The 12,672-nt window shown below is 36.7% G+C and overlaps 1 protein-coding gene across 1 annotated transcript in view; it reads right to left on the reverse strand.

Annotated features, from left to right (window-relative positions):
- Positions 1-424: 424 nt before the first annotated feature.
- The window catches only part of EMCN (endomucin), a 170,995-nt gene continuing 158,747 nt past the window's right edge, over positions 425-12,672 (reverse strand). The window contains exons 11-12 of the mRNA XM_044681625.1: positions 11,071-11,145; positions 425-1,596 (exon numbers count right to left, since the gene is read on the reverse strand). Of these exons, the coding sequence (XP_044537560.1) occupies positions 1,591-1,596; positions 11,071-11,145 (81 nt within the window). The 3' untranslated portion in view covers positions 425-1,590. The remainder of the gene's footprint in view (positions 1,597-11,070; positions 11,146-12,672) is intronic.

Below are 12,672 nucleotides of genomic sequence, written 5' to 3' on the forward strand. Positions count from 1 at the left end.
TAAACTGCAAGGTATCCTATTAGTATAAGTACACCCAGGAACAGTGCTAAACAAAGATGTACTAAAATTGTGAGCTGTGTAAGTTCAGTAATGCTCTCTGGGAACAGGAGCTATTTGAGATAGGCAGGAAACTACTCTTTCAGAGTGTGGGTCATGCTTTTTCAGCACCATACTCAGAATCCTATATTTTTAAAAATCAAATTATTAAATTTCCTGCAATTCTGCTTCCTGTCCATAGGTGGCGCTACCCTAGTGTGTACTGGTTAGGGATTAGAGTCTCACACTGCTGGAGGGTGGGGTGTTCTAAACTCTCTAGAGAAAAAAAATTGGTGTAAGTACAGATACTCCTTACTTAACTAGTTTTTTTTTTTTTTAATTTTAAACTCTTAACTTCTGTGTTATCACAGTTCAGTCATCAGCAATCTGAAACAAATATGATCATTTATTGAAATCTTCAGAGGTAAATCTCTTCAAGTGCACTGTCATTGAAAGGAAGAAAAAATTAACAATAAGTTTGCATCATATAAACTGACCTTGGGTCCCTCAGATAAGTGAATATACAAATCGGGATAAGAAATTACAAAAATTAAAGTACTAATTATAGCATGCTCATTAGTACCTGAGCATCTCACAAAACTTAGTCTGATTTTTTTTTGTGGAGGGGGGAAGCTGTCTGTGTACTAAGGGATCAAAATTGATCAGGCAATTCTCAAGAGATGATTTCATTTCCAATGGACTGATATCTGCCAACACAAGCAGTATACTGGCAAGTGATCAACATTGGACTTATGAAACGGCCATTTTCTATAATCAGGGGAATTCAGTAATGGCCAATGAAATTTTTTTCCCTAAATTTATAAAAGAGCTAAATATGTGTATAATATAAGTGGATTAATTATGAATCTATGCTCTTATATCTTTGATGAATATAGTCTTGGAGGTGCCAAATTCTAGTCACATAGTGGGAATTAAAAATGAAATGCTATAGAGGCTACATAAAGAGTCTTCAACTCCCTGGCTTTGGTTTTGCCCTTGGTTCTTTTGCTATTTCTTATGTCCTATACAATTTTTACTACTGAGCTCCAGGGTCTGTAGGTTATCATGGTGTTAAGATATCAAGAGGGAAATGCACATTTTTTTTTGTGTGGAGAAAACAAATTATTGCCAACTCTATACTCACATTGCCTTTAAGCTTCTTGAGAAAGTCATTATTTATTAAAAGCACAATAAAAGGGACATATATGTACTTCTGATATGTGAAAAATATGTTTCTGGTATATGAGAAAACTGAATAAAACATTTGTATGTACACAGTGGCAATGACATTGAAAAAAAAGAGATTTGGAAGAGTTCCTGCTTTAACATAAAAAGAAAAAATAAATATGAACACTAGGTAATAAAAAGCCACTGAGAAAACAAAAGTATCGAAGGCTGAATAATTGTAAATATCTTAAACTTGAGAAGAGAAAAGGAGGAAATGTTGCCAGTTGGTTCATCAGCCTTGTGATATGATAGTCCTTAGAATAAACAGTCCATAGCTGAAACTTGTTCTTCAAGGGAAACTCTTGTCACATGAAGCAATCTGCATTTTCATACCTGTAAAGAGAAAAGATTCAAGATTACTTGTGAAATAGTTTAAAGGATTTGGTGTCATCTGAATAATACTTTGTTCAGAGAGGTCAAACTTCATTCCTTGACTAGTTTACTAGAGTTGTTTGCAGGTCTGGGAGGTAGTGATGGTCCTTTGAATGAGAATTTCTTGATACTTAGGAAGGCAAATATAAGTAACCCTGTGGACCAAGAAGCCATTCAAATTTTGAGAAAAGGAAGATAAGAGAATTTTACCTTGCTCCTAAGGAAAGGATGAATTAATGTCTGGGAAGAAATATTTAGAATTCCCTAAATTGTTTAATGCTAAATTTAATTGAGATATGTTGATTATTTAGATGAATTTGATGCCATGCTCTAGAATTTTTGTATTTAGGTCATCTAAACTGGTATGTCTGAGTAAGAACTGACTCATTATCTATACCATAATTTTTAGTTTCCCAAAAGGTTCTGGAAATGGAGAGGGCTGGGATACATATAAGGAAAGAGTATACTTTTTAAAAATAACATGACAACATGTAGGATAAATTAATTATATCTCTTCAATAAACCATTTTCATCCTTTTCTCCAAAAATGGAAGCTGTGCCATCAATGAAATCTTAATTTGCTTTTATTGATGATTGTTAAGTGCATTTCAAAGAAAATTTAAAAAGTCTTCCATCTGTTGTCAACCTGAATGTCTGTTTCATGTTAAAACTTAAATATTACTTATTTATCTTATGCATGGCAATTTTATGAATCAATTAGATATTTTTGACATTTTTATTTTAATTATGCAAGAATAAAATAAAGTTAACCCAAAGAGATAATAGGGAAAAAGACATGTACAAAAATATTTATAGCAGTGCCCTTTGTGGTGGCAAGAAAATGGGGAATGGCTGAACAAATTGTGGTATCTGCTGGTGATGGAATACTATTGTGCTCAAAGGAATAGTAAACTGAAGGAATTCCATGTGAACTGAAATGACCTCCAGGAATTGAAGCAGAGTGAAAGGAGCAGAACCAGGAGAACATTGTACGCACAGACTGATACACTGTGGTAAAATCGAATGTAATGGAATTCTATACTAGCAGCAATGCAATGACACAAGACAGCTCTGAGGGATTTATGGAAAAGAACACTACCCACATTCAGAGGAAGAACTGTGGGAGTAGGAACACAAAAGAAAAACAACTGCTTGAACACATGGATTGATGTGAACATGATTTGGATGTAGACTCTTAATGACCACACTAGAACAATTATCAACAATATGAAATAGGTCTTGATCAAAGACACAGGAAGAAACTAGTGGAAATGTGCATTAGCTACTAGAGGGTAGGGTAGGGGGAGAGAGAGCAAGAACATGAATCATGTAACCATGGAAAAATTTTTTCTAAACCAAAAAAAAAAATAAAAATGAGGAAAAAAAGGAATAAAATGAAGTTGGTAAATATTTAATAGAATAAATAAAATACAACAAACAATTGCATTTTAAATAGATAATATTTCATCTTAGATAACATTCCATTTTAAATTTAAATCTATATGTGCCTGCCTCCACAGACTCTTAGGTATGATTTAGTGGCCCCCATTTCTAGTTTGATGACAATCTATATGATTACCTGAACACCTGGAGGTTCCTATTTAATAGGGGAGGTACAGGAAAAACAGAGAACAGTACACTGTTATGGGAAGGAGATAGACAGTATCTCATATGGTAGAGGATGGATACTTCAGCAAAAAGAGGAAGAAGAAACATTTTACATTTTTTCCTAAAGCTAGCCTTTCTTAAAACTCACAAATCAGAAATCAATTTCTTCCACTGTCATCTCTGTCACTTATTGACAGGAAAAGATTCATCCCCCAAGAGGTTAAAAAAGAATAAATGTAACTTGGATGTAGATGAGCATAAAGGTAATCAGAAATGTACACAGCAAAGGTATCAGGCTTTCATTATAATGGATTTCACAGAACTGTCCAAATGATCTACACCCAGAGGTTCTGGGAGATGGGGAATCTTTAGGGGAATTAAAGGAGCAGAGATGTAATAGCCTCAGAAGCTAACATTCATTCACTGTACAGATTAGGTAACATGACAGTTGACCTTAGTTGAATGGGTAGCTATAGGATAACCTAGATCATTAGTCCCTGGTCATCAGTGGCAGATCCAAGCTATGACTCCTACGGTCAAGGAGCTGCTGCTTGCCTCCTCTAGAACAGATGAATGACAGTTCATCTTTTATATAAGAGTGCTTTTATAGCCATAAGTATACAGTACAATCATTCGAGTGCACCTCTTTAATGTGAGATCTGGGTGACATTCTCCTCCACTCTGCTTGGGTCAGGGTTAAATTCTATAATGAAATATTGGGGCATCAGATAATAGTGCTTTGGTAGCAATAGTGCTCAGGGTTAGTACTCCACACCAAAGGGAGCTAGGAAGAGAGAGTGGAGGTGAAGAAAAGCCAGACAGGAAAGGATGGCTGTGCAATATGATATTAAATGTATAGGGAATGACTGCCCTCTGAGACTTCTCCTGATTTTTCCTTCATTTTTATTTTTCAGGCAGACTTGTTTGGGCTGATTGGATGGGAAGCAGAAACCTCAATTCCAATCACCCAGATGACCTCTCAGCTGCAACTTCAATAACAGATCCTCAAATAATTTCATCCAATTTCAGTGAATTCATTATTGTATTCCATTTCTCTTTCTTTGTTTTCAACCTATATATTGGTTTGCAACTTAAAAAAATGTTGGCTTGTTTTCTTTCCCTCAGTTGAGAGGTAGTTAAGTGGTAGGGTGGATAGAGCTCCGAGCCTGGGCTTAAGAAGCCCAGAGTCCAGTTCCAGCTTCAGAAACTTGATAGCTATGTAAACCTGGGCAAAGCACTTCATCTCTGTTTGTCTGTTTGCCTTAGTTTCTTCATCTGTAAAGAGGGGACAATAGTAGAATCTGACTCCCAAGGTTGTTGTGAAGATAAAGTTTGATATTATTTGTAAAATACTATGTAGTAAAATACTATGTAGTGAGATGAAGACTCATCTTCCTGAGTTCAAATCTGACCTCAGACATTTACTTGCTGTGTGACCCTGGGCAAGACACTTAACCCTGCTGATCTTAGTTTCTTCATCTGACAAATGAGGAAATGGCAAAACACTCCAGTATTTTTGTCAAGAAAACCCAAAATGCAGTCGTGAAGAGTTGAGCATGACCAAACAACAATATAAATACTAGCTATTATTATAATAATGGATAAAAGAATTTATTTCAATAAATTCTATTAATTATGCATAAGTTATGGCAATCTCCTTTTAAAATAGATTTTTTGAGTATATTTTCCCCTATTGCTTAGTTTTTTCCTCTTGTATCCCTTCCACAATCTCCTTTTGTGCTGTGAATCATTAATATGAGAAGCCAAAACAGAAACTGTTACTCTTTATAACAGAAGTCCCTATCCTCAGATCCCTTGACCCCAACACCTAAATCTTGAGATTTATCATATATTTATCATATTATTTATGATATATGAATTCATATATGAAATGTGTTTGAATATGAATATATATGAAATATATTTATCATATATTTATCATATAAATCATGCATTTAAAATTTTTTGATAATTGAGATGGGGTCCACAGGTTTCAGCAGGTTGCCAAAAAAGTCCACACCACAGAAAAGGATTAAAAACCCCTTCTTTCTCAGGTGGAGGCTAGTAACATGCCCAATTTCACTTCTACAACTCTGCTAGTTCATGTCAGTAAATTTCCAATCTCTTCTAGTCTCTAGATGACATTTCATTTCCAGTTGACAGGTTTGAAAGCAATTACTCCCTAGTTACCTAATCTTGGAGAAAAGCAATTCCAGTGAAAATATGTTAAAGAAAACAGTTAAAATGAGTTAGAAAGTGCAAATCTGACCATGTAATGCCCCTGCTCAAAAAGTTTCAATGTCAAGCATGTTACACCTATCATCCCAAACTCCTCTTTTGGTCATTGAAAGTTCTTTATCATCTGGCTCCAACCTGCCTTCACACACCGATGACATTCGCCCCCTTTCTTTCACTCTGTGTTTTTGCTAAACTGATTTGCTCGCTGCTTGCTCGATAGAATAGATGTATCATCTCCTTTCCTTTGCACAGTCTGTCCCTGATTCCTCCTTTCCATCTTTTAGAATTCATATCTCCTTGAAAATGGCAGCTAGGTGGCATAGTGGATAGAATGTGGGTCCAGAGTCAGGAAGACATCTTCCTGAGTTCAGTTATGGCTTCAGACACTCCCTAGATATGAGATCCTGGGCAAGTCACTCAACTCTGTTTGCCTCATTTTTATCATCTGGAAAATGAATTGGAGGAGGAAATGGCAAACCATTCCAATATTTTTGTCAAGAAAATCCCAAAGAGTTGGATCCAACTGAAATGACTGAACAACAATAAACTCTTAAGTTTTCAAAGAGCTTTCTTAGGCGTTATATTTTTTCTTTTATCTATATACATATATATATGTTGGACAAATGGACATTTATATGCATATATATTTATTCATTTTACAGAGATAGAGAGGCTCAGCAACAGGTAGGGAGCTAGTATATTCTAGAGTCTGAAGTCCAGGTCTTCATATTCCAATTCTCAGCTTCTTTCTGTCACAGATAGAAGGACACTATCAAGGAACATGGTGAGGAGGGACTGAGATTAGATGCTCCTAGAGGGCAGGAGCTATCTTTTTTATTTGTAATCCCAGAGCCTAACATACTACCTTAATAATTGTTCATGGAATGAACCCAGATGACTACAATATATAGTATGTGATAAGCTCATTAGAGAGAATTGTGGTACCAAAGTACAAAATTCAAATCCTGCCTCTGAAAATTACTTCCTATATCATCCTAGGCAAGTTGTTTAATCTCCTTCAGTTTCCTCATATGTCAAATGAGGGAGGTGGATTAGATCAGTGATGTCAGACCCAAATAGAAATGGGGACTGCTAATCTGTTCCTAAGGATCTCTGTGGAACATATTGACTTGGTTTTATAATATGATACTATCTATGTTTTATTGTATTTTTAAAATTTTTTTTGTAAAATATTTCCTGATTCCATTTTAATCTGTCTCAAGCTACTCTCTGGAGTGTCTTAGGTGGCATGCCACCATTGGTCTTGTGTCAGATATCTCTAATGTAGGTGGTCTCTGAGGACCCTCCATCCTTAGATTTATGATCCTATGAGAGGTGCAAACCAAAGTGCTAAGTAAAATCTGGGAGGAATTTGTTACTAACAAGAAGAATCAGGGAAGGCTTCATGAAGGAGATGACATTTGAGTTCAATTCCTCAATAATAAGGAGATGTCTTGTTCTCCTTATTATTGAGGAATGAAGAGGCAGGACAAGACTGGGAAAGAAAATAACAAGAACAAGGATACAGGAGCAGAGAAAGTGCTTCAATTTGGCTCCCCTATCAAGTAGTGTCCACAGAAGGCACTAGTGTGAAATCATCATTATTATTTTAGAATGTAGGTGGCCTTGAATGTCAGAGAAGGAAATTTGAATTTAGGGAGGCAGCAGGGAGAAACTGAATCCTTTCCGTTTGAGCATTTACACATACTATATATCTCTCTTAAAAAACAAAAACAAAAAAAAACCTCTTACCTTCTTTCTTAAAACCACCATTATGTATTGAATCCAAGGCAGAAGAGTGATAAGGACTAGGCAATTGGGTTAAGCGACTTGCCCAGAGTGACACAGAGAGAAAGTGTCAGAGACCAGATTTGAAGCCAGAACCTCTAGACCTGGTTCTCAATCCACTGAGTCACCTAGCTGTGCCCACATTCACCATCCCTTTTACTGACTATGATTCCTTGCCTTTTTAAGGTGGTTATTTCCCCAAGGTTATGGATTCCTTCTCTCTCTTCTGTTCTCTCTCCTGTGGCTATCTCATTTGCTTCTTTAAAAAAAATTCCAAACAGACTCTTTATTCCATGACTCACTAAAGAGCATTTTAAGATAGCTCCTGTGATGCATATTAAAAGATGCTTTACAGAGTCAGTTTCTTTTCCTTACATTAAAACAATTGGCAAAATGTTTTTCAAATTCCCTTCTTATTCACTATAGGTCCAACTACCATCTCTTTGTGTAGAGACCACTCTCTCTGCTGAGTGAAAGAACCACATCCCCAGCTATTCCCAGCTTCTGAAACCCAATGTCTACAAAACCTAATTTACCCATGCCTTTAAAACTCATCCTCCTGACTTCACCATCTCGGCTTGGAGCCACCATAATTTTTCTACCTTCTATGATGCTGTCTTTGAGATCTCCTTTGATCTGTTTCAACCTAAGCTGTCTTTAAGTCCTGTCCATTCTACTTTCCTATCTTCAAAATTACCTTGAATTTATTTATTCTGTGTATACTTATATATGTACATGTTGTCTCCCCTGATGGAATGTGAGCTCCCTGAGGGAAAGGAATACTTTATTTCTGCTTTTGTGCCTAACCCAGGTTTCTTAGCATGTAGCAGACACTTAATAAGGGACAATTAGGTGGCACAGTGGATAAAGTGCCTAGGTCTGGAGTCAGGAAGACTCATTTTCTTGAGTTAAAATCAGACCATAGACATTTATTACCAATGTGTCCCTGGACAAATCACTTAACTGTTTGTCTCAGTTTTTTCACCTGTAAAGCTAGAGAAAGAAATGGCAAACCACTCCAGTATCTCTGACAAGAAGACCCCAAATGGGGACATGGAGAATTGGAGACAACTGAAAAATGACTTAAAAAACAACTTAAAATATTTAACAAATGTTTTTTGATTAATTGATCTCTTACATAAATTTCTATCTTCTCTATTACTAGAACCAGTACCTAAATAGAGGTCTTTATACTAGCCCTGTGGAATATTGTTAATACTTTTCTGTCTCCCTTCTCTCCCATCCTCCAACTTGTTTGTCACATAGCTCCCAGAATGATCTTTTTGCATGGTTTTAATTTTATCACTCCTCTGTTCAAATGTCTCCAGTGGCCAACAACGAATCAAATTCAAGTTCTTCTTGGAATTTAAAGTCTTTCACAAACTGATATCAACTTACCTTATCTCTTATTTCTCTTATGCACATATTCTATTCTTTAGCCAAGAGTGGGTACTCTATGTGCCTTGGACACAACCTATATTTTCTGCCTTTGCACTTTTGCTCATGCTGTTCTCTATGACTGGAATGCTGTACCTTCCTGGCCTCATCTGCTGAATTGCCATCTATCTTTTAAAGGCCATCTCAAATGCTACTTCTACCATAAATCCTTTTTTTTTAAATCTCTCTTGTGATTTATCATTTTCCCACTCAGTGGTAGGTGTGTGGCTTCTTAAACACATCCTTAGGTTGATAGGGCAGTGTCACAATCAGGATCAAGCTAGAAATGTAGCCAAAGTTATTTTCTGAAAGTTCTTCTTGTCACAAACTCAGCCCTCCTGGGAACACCCTGATCCACTGAGATTAGGGCAAGGATAGAAGGTCAAGAGAAAGGAGATGGAAAGGATGATACCAGACACCTGGTTCAGAATCACACAAAAGTACATTCTGAATCTACTTCTTCCTTGTGGTTAAAGTGATGGAAGAAACCTGCCCAACTCACAGGAATGAGAAACATATATATACATTCACATTTTGGAGAAGTTAGGCATCACACATCTAGGCTTGGAATCAGAGACCTGAGTTCAAATCCAGACTCAGAAAAGTCCTAGCTACATGACCTTGGGTAAAACACTTAACCTCTATTTGCCATCAGAAAAAGAAATGACAAAGCACTCCCTATACTTGCTGAGAAAACATGGGGTCCCAAAGAATTGGACAGGACTGAAATGTCTGGTAAACAACAAAGAAATCAATTTAGCTGTAGCAGAAGGATATTCAACAAGGATAGCTGCTGAGGACAGTCACAATGATTTACCAGTCAAACATCTCAGTTTGACCAGAGCTCCTCATGGCTACTTCATACTTGGTGAAATATGTCAGTATTATGGATGGTAAGATTTGTAGAGTTTGCAAACTCATTTCCTTCTTTCTTTTCTCTCTCTCATTGGGTAATAATGAAGTGACATCAGCAATGTAAGCCTTTAGTCCCCTAAGGCAATCAAGTCTCCGGGAAGCTCTTAATTGCTTTTTAGGGGGGGGGGGGAACTTGCATAACTTGCATGGAGAGGAATAAAGATATTGCTTTTTCCACAGCAGAAATATAGGGTGTCCCACAAGTCTTTTTTTTTTAAACCCTTGTACTTCGGTGTATTGTCTCATAGGTGGAAGATTGGTAAGGGTGGGCAATGGGGGTCAAGTGACTTGCCCAGGGTCACACAGCTGGGAAGTGGCTGAGGCTGGGTTTGAATCCCACAAGTCTTAATGCACTTTAAATCCTGAAATCAGAGTGTTTGCTGCAGTCAAGGATTGGAAACTCTTTGATGGAAAGAACTAAGTCATTCTTCACTTTGTATCTGTAATGGGAAAAGGATAAATCTTATCCTATCTCTATCCTTTTCCCATTAGATATCTCTTGTACTCTTGTACAAAGCTCAGTGCTTTGAACATTGTAAGTGCTTAACAAACATCCTAGCTCTGAGGAATATTTCTTAGAATCTAGAAAAGTTTTCAGGAGAATCAGCATGGCAGAGTGGGAAGATGGTTTTTCAGTTGTGACTGACTTCATGACCCCACGGACCATGGGGTTTTCTTGGCAACCGTATTGGAATGGTTTGCCATTTCCTTCTCTATAACAGATAAAGGCGAATAAATTAAGTGATTTGAGTAAGTGTCTGAGGCCATATTTGAACACAGGAAGTTAAGTCTGACTCCAGACCTGGTGCTCTATCCATTGAACCACCTAGCTGCCCACTATTTTGGGCAAATGTCTAACCCTCTCTGAATCTATTTCTTCAAGAGTCAAGTAAAGGAGGTTAAACTAGATGACTTGGCTGTAAATCCTTTCCAATCATAATTTTTTTATCTACTTATCCTAGTTTTTAGGGGGAAAGTACATAGTAAACGCCAACATATTATATACTGCCATTTTTTATTATGCTACTTCATTACTAATGCCACAGGGTTGTTGTTCTCTTTACATGAGATTATGTATGTGAATAGCTGATAGAAAAGTATTGTTAATTATTTCTATTAAGATAAACACCTGAGTCAACTCTAGAAACATCACTAAAAAGTTACTGTTGTGTCTCATCAAATTGAACTGCTTTGGATGAGTGACTTAAGCTGATATAGGTAGACCAGAAGGACCTATAACAACCTGAAAAAATTCACTTTCTTCGTGTGCTCCTTTGATTTTGAAAAAAATTTCTAAAGAGAAATAGGACTTCAGCATTTCACTGACACAATCCATTAGTTTTTCAGTTCATAATGTTCTCAAAAAAAAGGTGATCTAAGCTGAGGCAGGCTAATGATAATGGATATTAATGAAAATCATAGCAAATGGGATGAAAGCTGGAAACTTACATATTTATTGGCTGAAGTGTGGAGAGAATTCATCAGGTTGTCAGTTTTTATTTTTTCCTTGAGCAGACTGCTCACCTAAGGAATAGAGGATATGTTTTGATCTATGAGCTCAGACAGGGAATGAGAACATGAAAAGAGTTTTGCAGGCTACTTTTTCAAAGGGAACCCAATTTTCTTGCTAGAATGCTAGATTTGGAGTAAGGGGAACTGGGTAGGTATGCTACCTCTTCTGCTTTTTACTTGTGTGAATCTAGGCAAATTATCCATCTTCTCCCGGGTCTCAGTTTAATCCTCCATCCCCTCTGGGCCAACTCTATCACAAATTAGCACTGACAAGTTGGGCCTTAGAGGGACAGCCTTACTACTCTCAGGATTCTAGGAACATCTTTATGCTTGGCTATCCTCCTGATACTGTAGCTCATGATTCTCCACCAATTTGCTTCCCCCTAATAATTAGCCAATAGATTATAATAAATGGTTCTTATAATTATTTATAGATGATAAATTATAAACAGTAATTAGTTCTTATTATATATGGTATAAACAATTATTATAATTAATTGTATCATATACAAGTATAATATAATTTTTATTGTAGTGTTATTTTATAAAAATAATATAATTATAAAATATTATATCTTATAAACAGCAAGGAGCCCTAGAAGAATAATAGTTTAAAACATTTTCCATCTAGCCTGGAGCCACTTTCCCATGGATACATATGAATTATATGGTGGGAAAGAGCAGTCATGTAATTCTAATGATAGTGATGCATGCATGTAAGGAATACACTTTGCTAAAACAACTCACAACTCTAGCATTGAAAGGCTTTGGTGTCCTTTCTTTCTCCAGGGGGTCCTCTCAAAGTTCACTGGGGAATGTGATGGACAAGTTGTTTTGCTGCTCAGGCTTATTACTAAGCATAGTATTTAAGCTGAATTGACCAATTTTTCCTAAGCTGGGTCAAGCAAGTCACTTAGTGGCTACTGGAATAGGCCAGACAAATTGGCCAGATTGAACCTGGAAGAAAACCAGCCTCTTTGTAGAGTATGATGTTTACTGCTGGATGGGTAAATTCACTGGATTTCCAGGGTTGGCTCTTTTTTTGGGTGGGTATAATCTTCACTACCTCTAATCTCTGGCTTGGCTGGTTGCTTTAGCATCCAGCTGGAGTATTATAGTGATCTTTTCAGCTGGGGAAAATGACCAAGAATTGGCAGAAGGCTTTTCTCCTTGGTCCTGAATTACAATTTCAGTTCTGAGGTTTAGTACCTTTGGACTAGAGTTAGAAGAAGTCTAATCCCTCCTATTTAACAATTCTTCATGGTTCAGAGGTGGCTTCTCTCAGTGAGGGACTTTGTCTTTACTTATAGTGCTATGTCTACCATACTTCCTAGGGTCTTGTGGACTCTCATGAGGTTGTTTGGCTAGGGACAAGGTACTGAATTGTTTTGTAAGCTGGGAAAATTTTTGTTGGCCTCTTTATATAAATTGAGCAATTTAAACCTCAGATCTTTCTTAGCTGTAGAATGTTTCTATGGCATTTAAAAGGCTGTCAATTTATATTTTAGCTTGTTTCCCTTTCCTCCTCTCCCCTATCTC

This window comes from Gracilinanus agilis, chromosome 6, assembly GCF_016433145.1.
Source record: "Gracilinanus agilis isolate LMUSP501 chromosome 6, AgileGrace, whole genome shotgun sequence".
In the NCBI taxonomy this organism is placed as follows: domain Eukaryota; kingdom Metazoa; phylum Chordata; class Mammalia; order Didelphimorphia; family Didelphidae; genus Gracilinanus; species Gracilinanus agilis.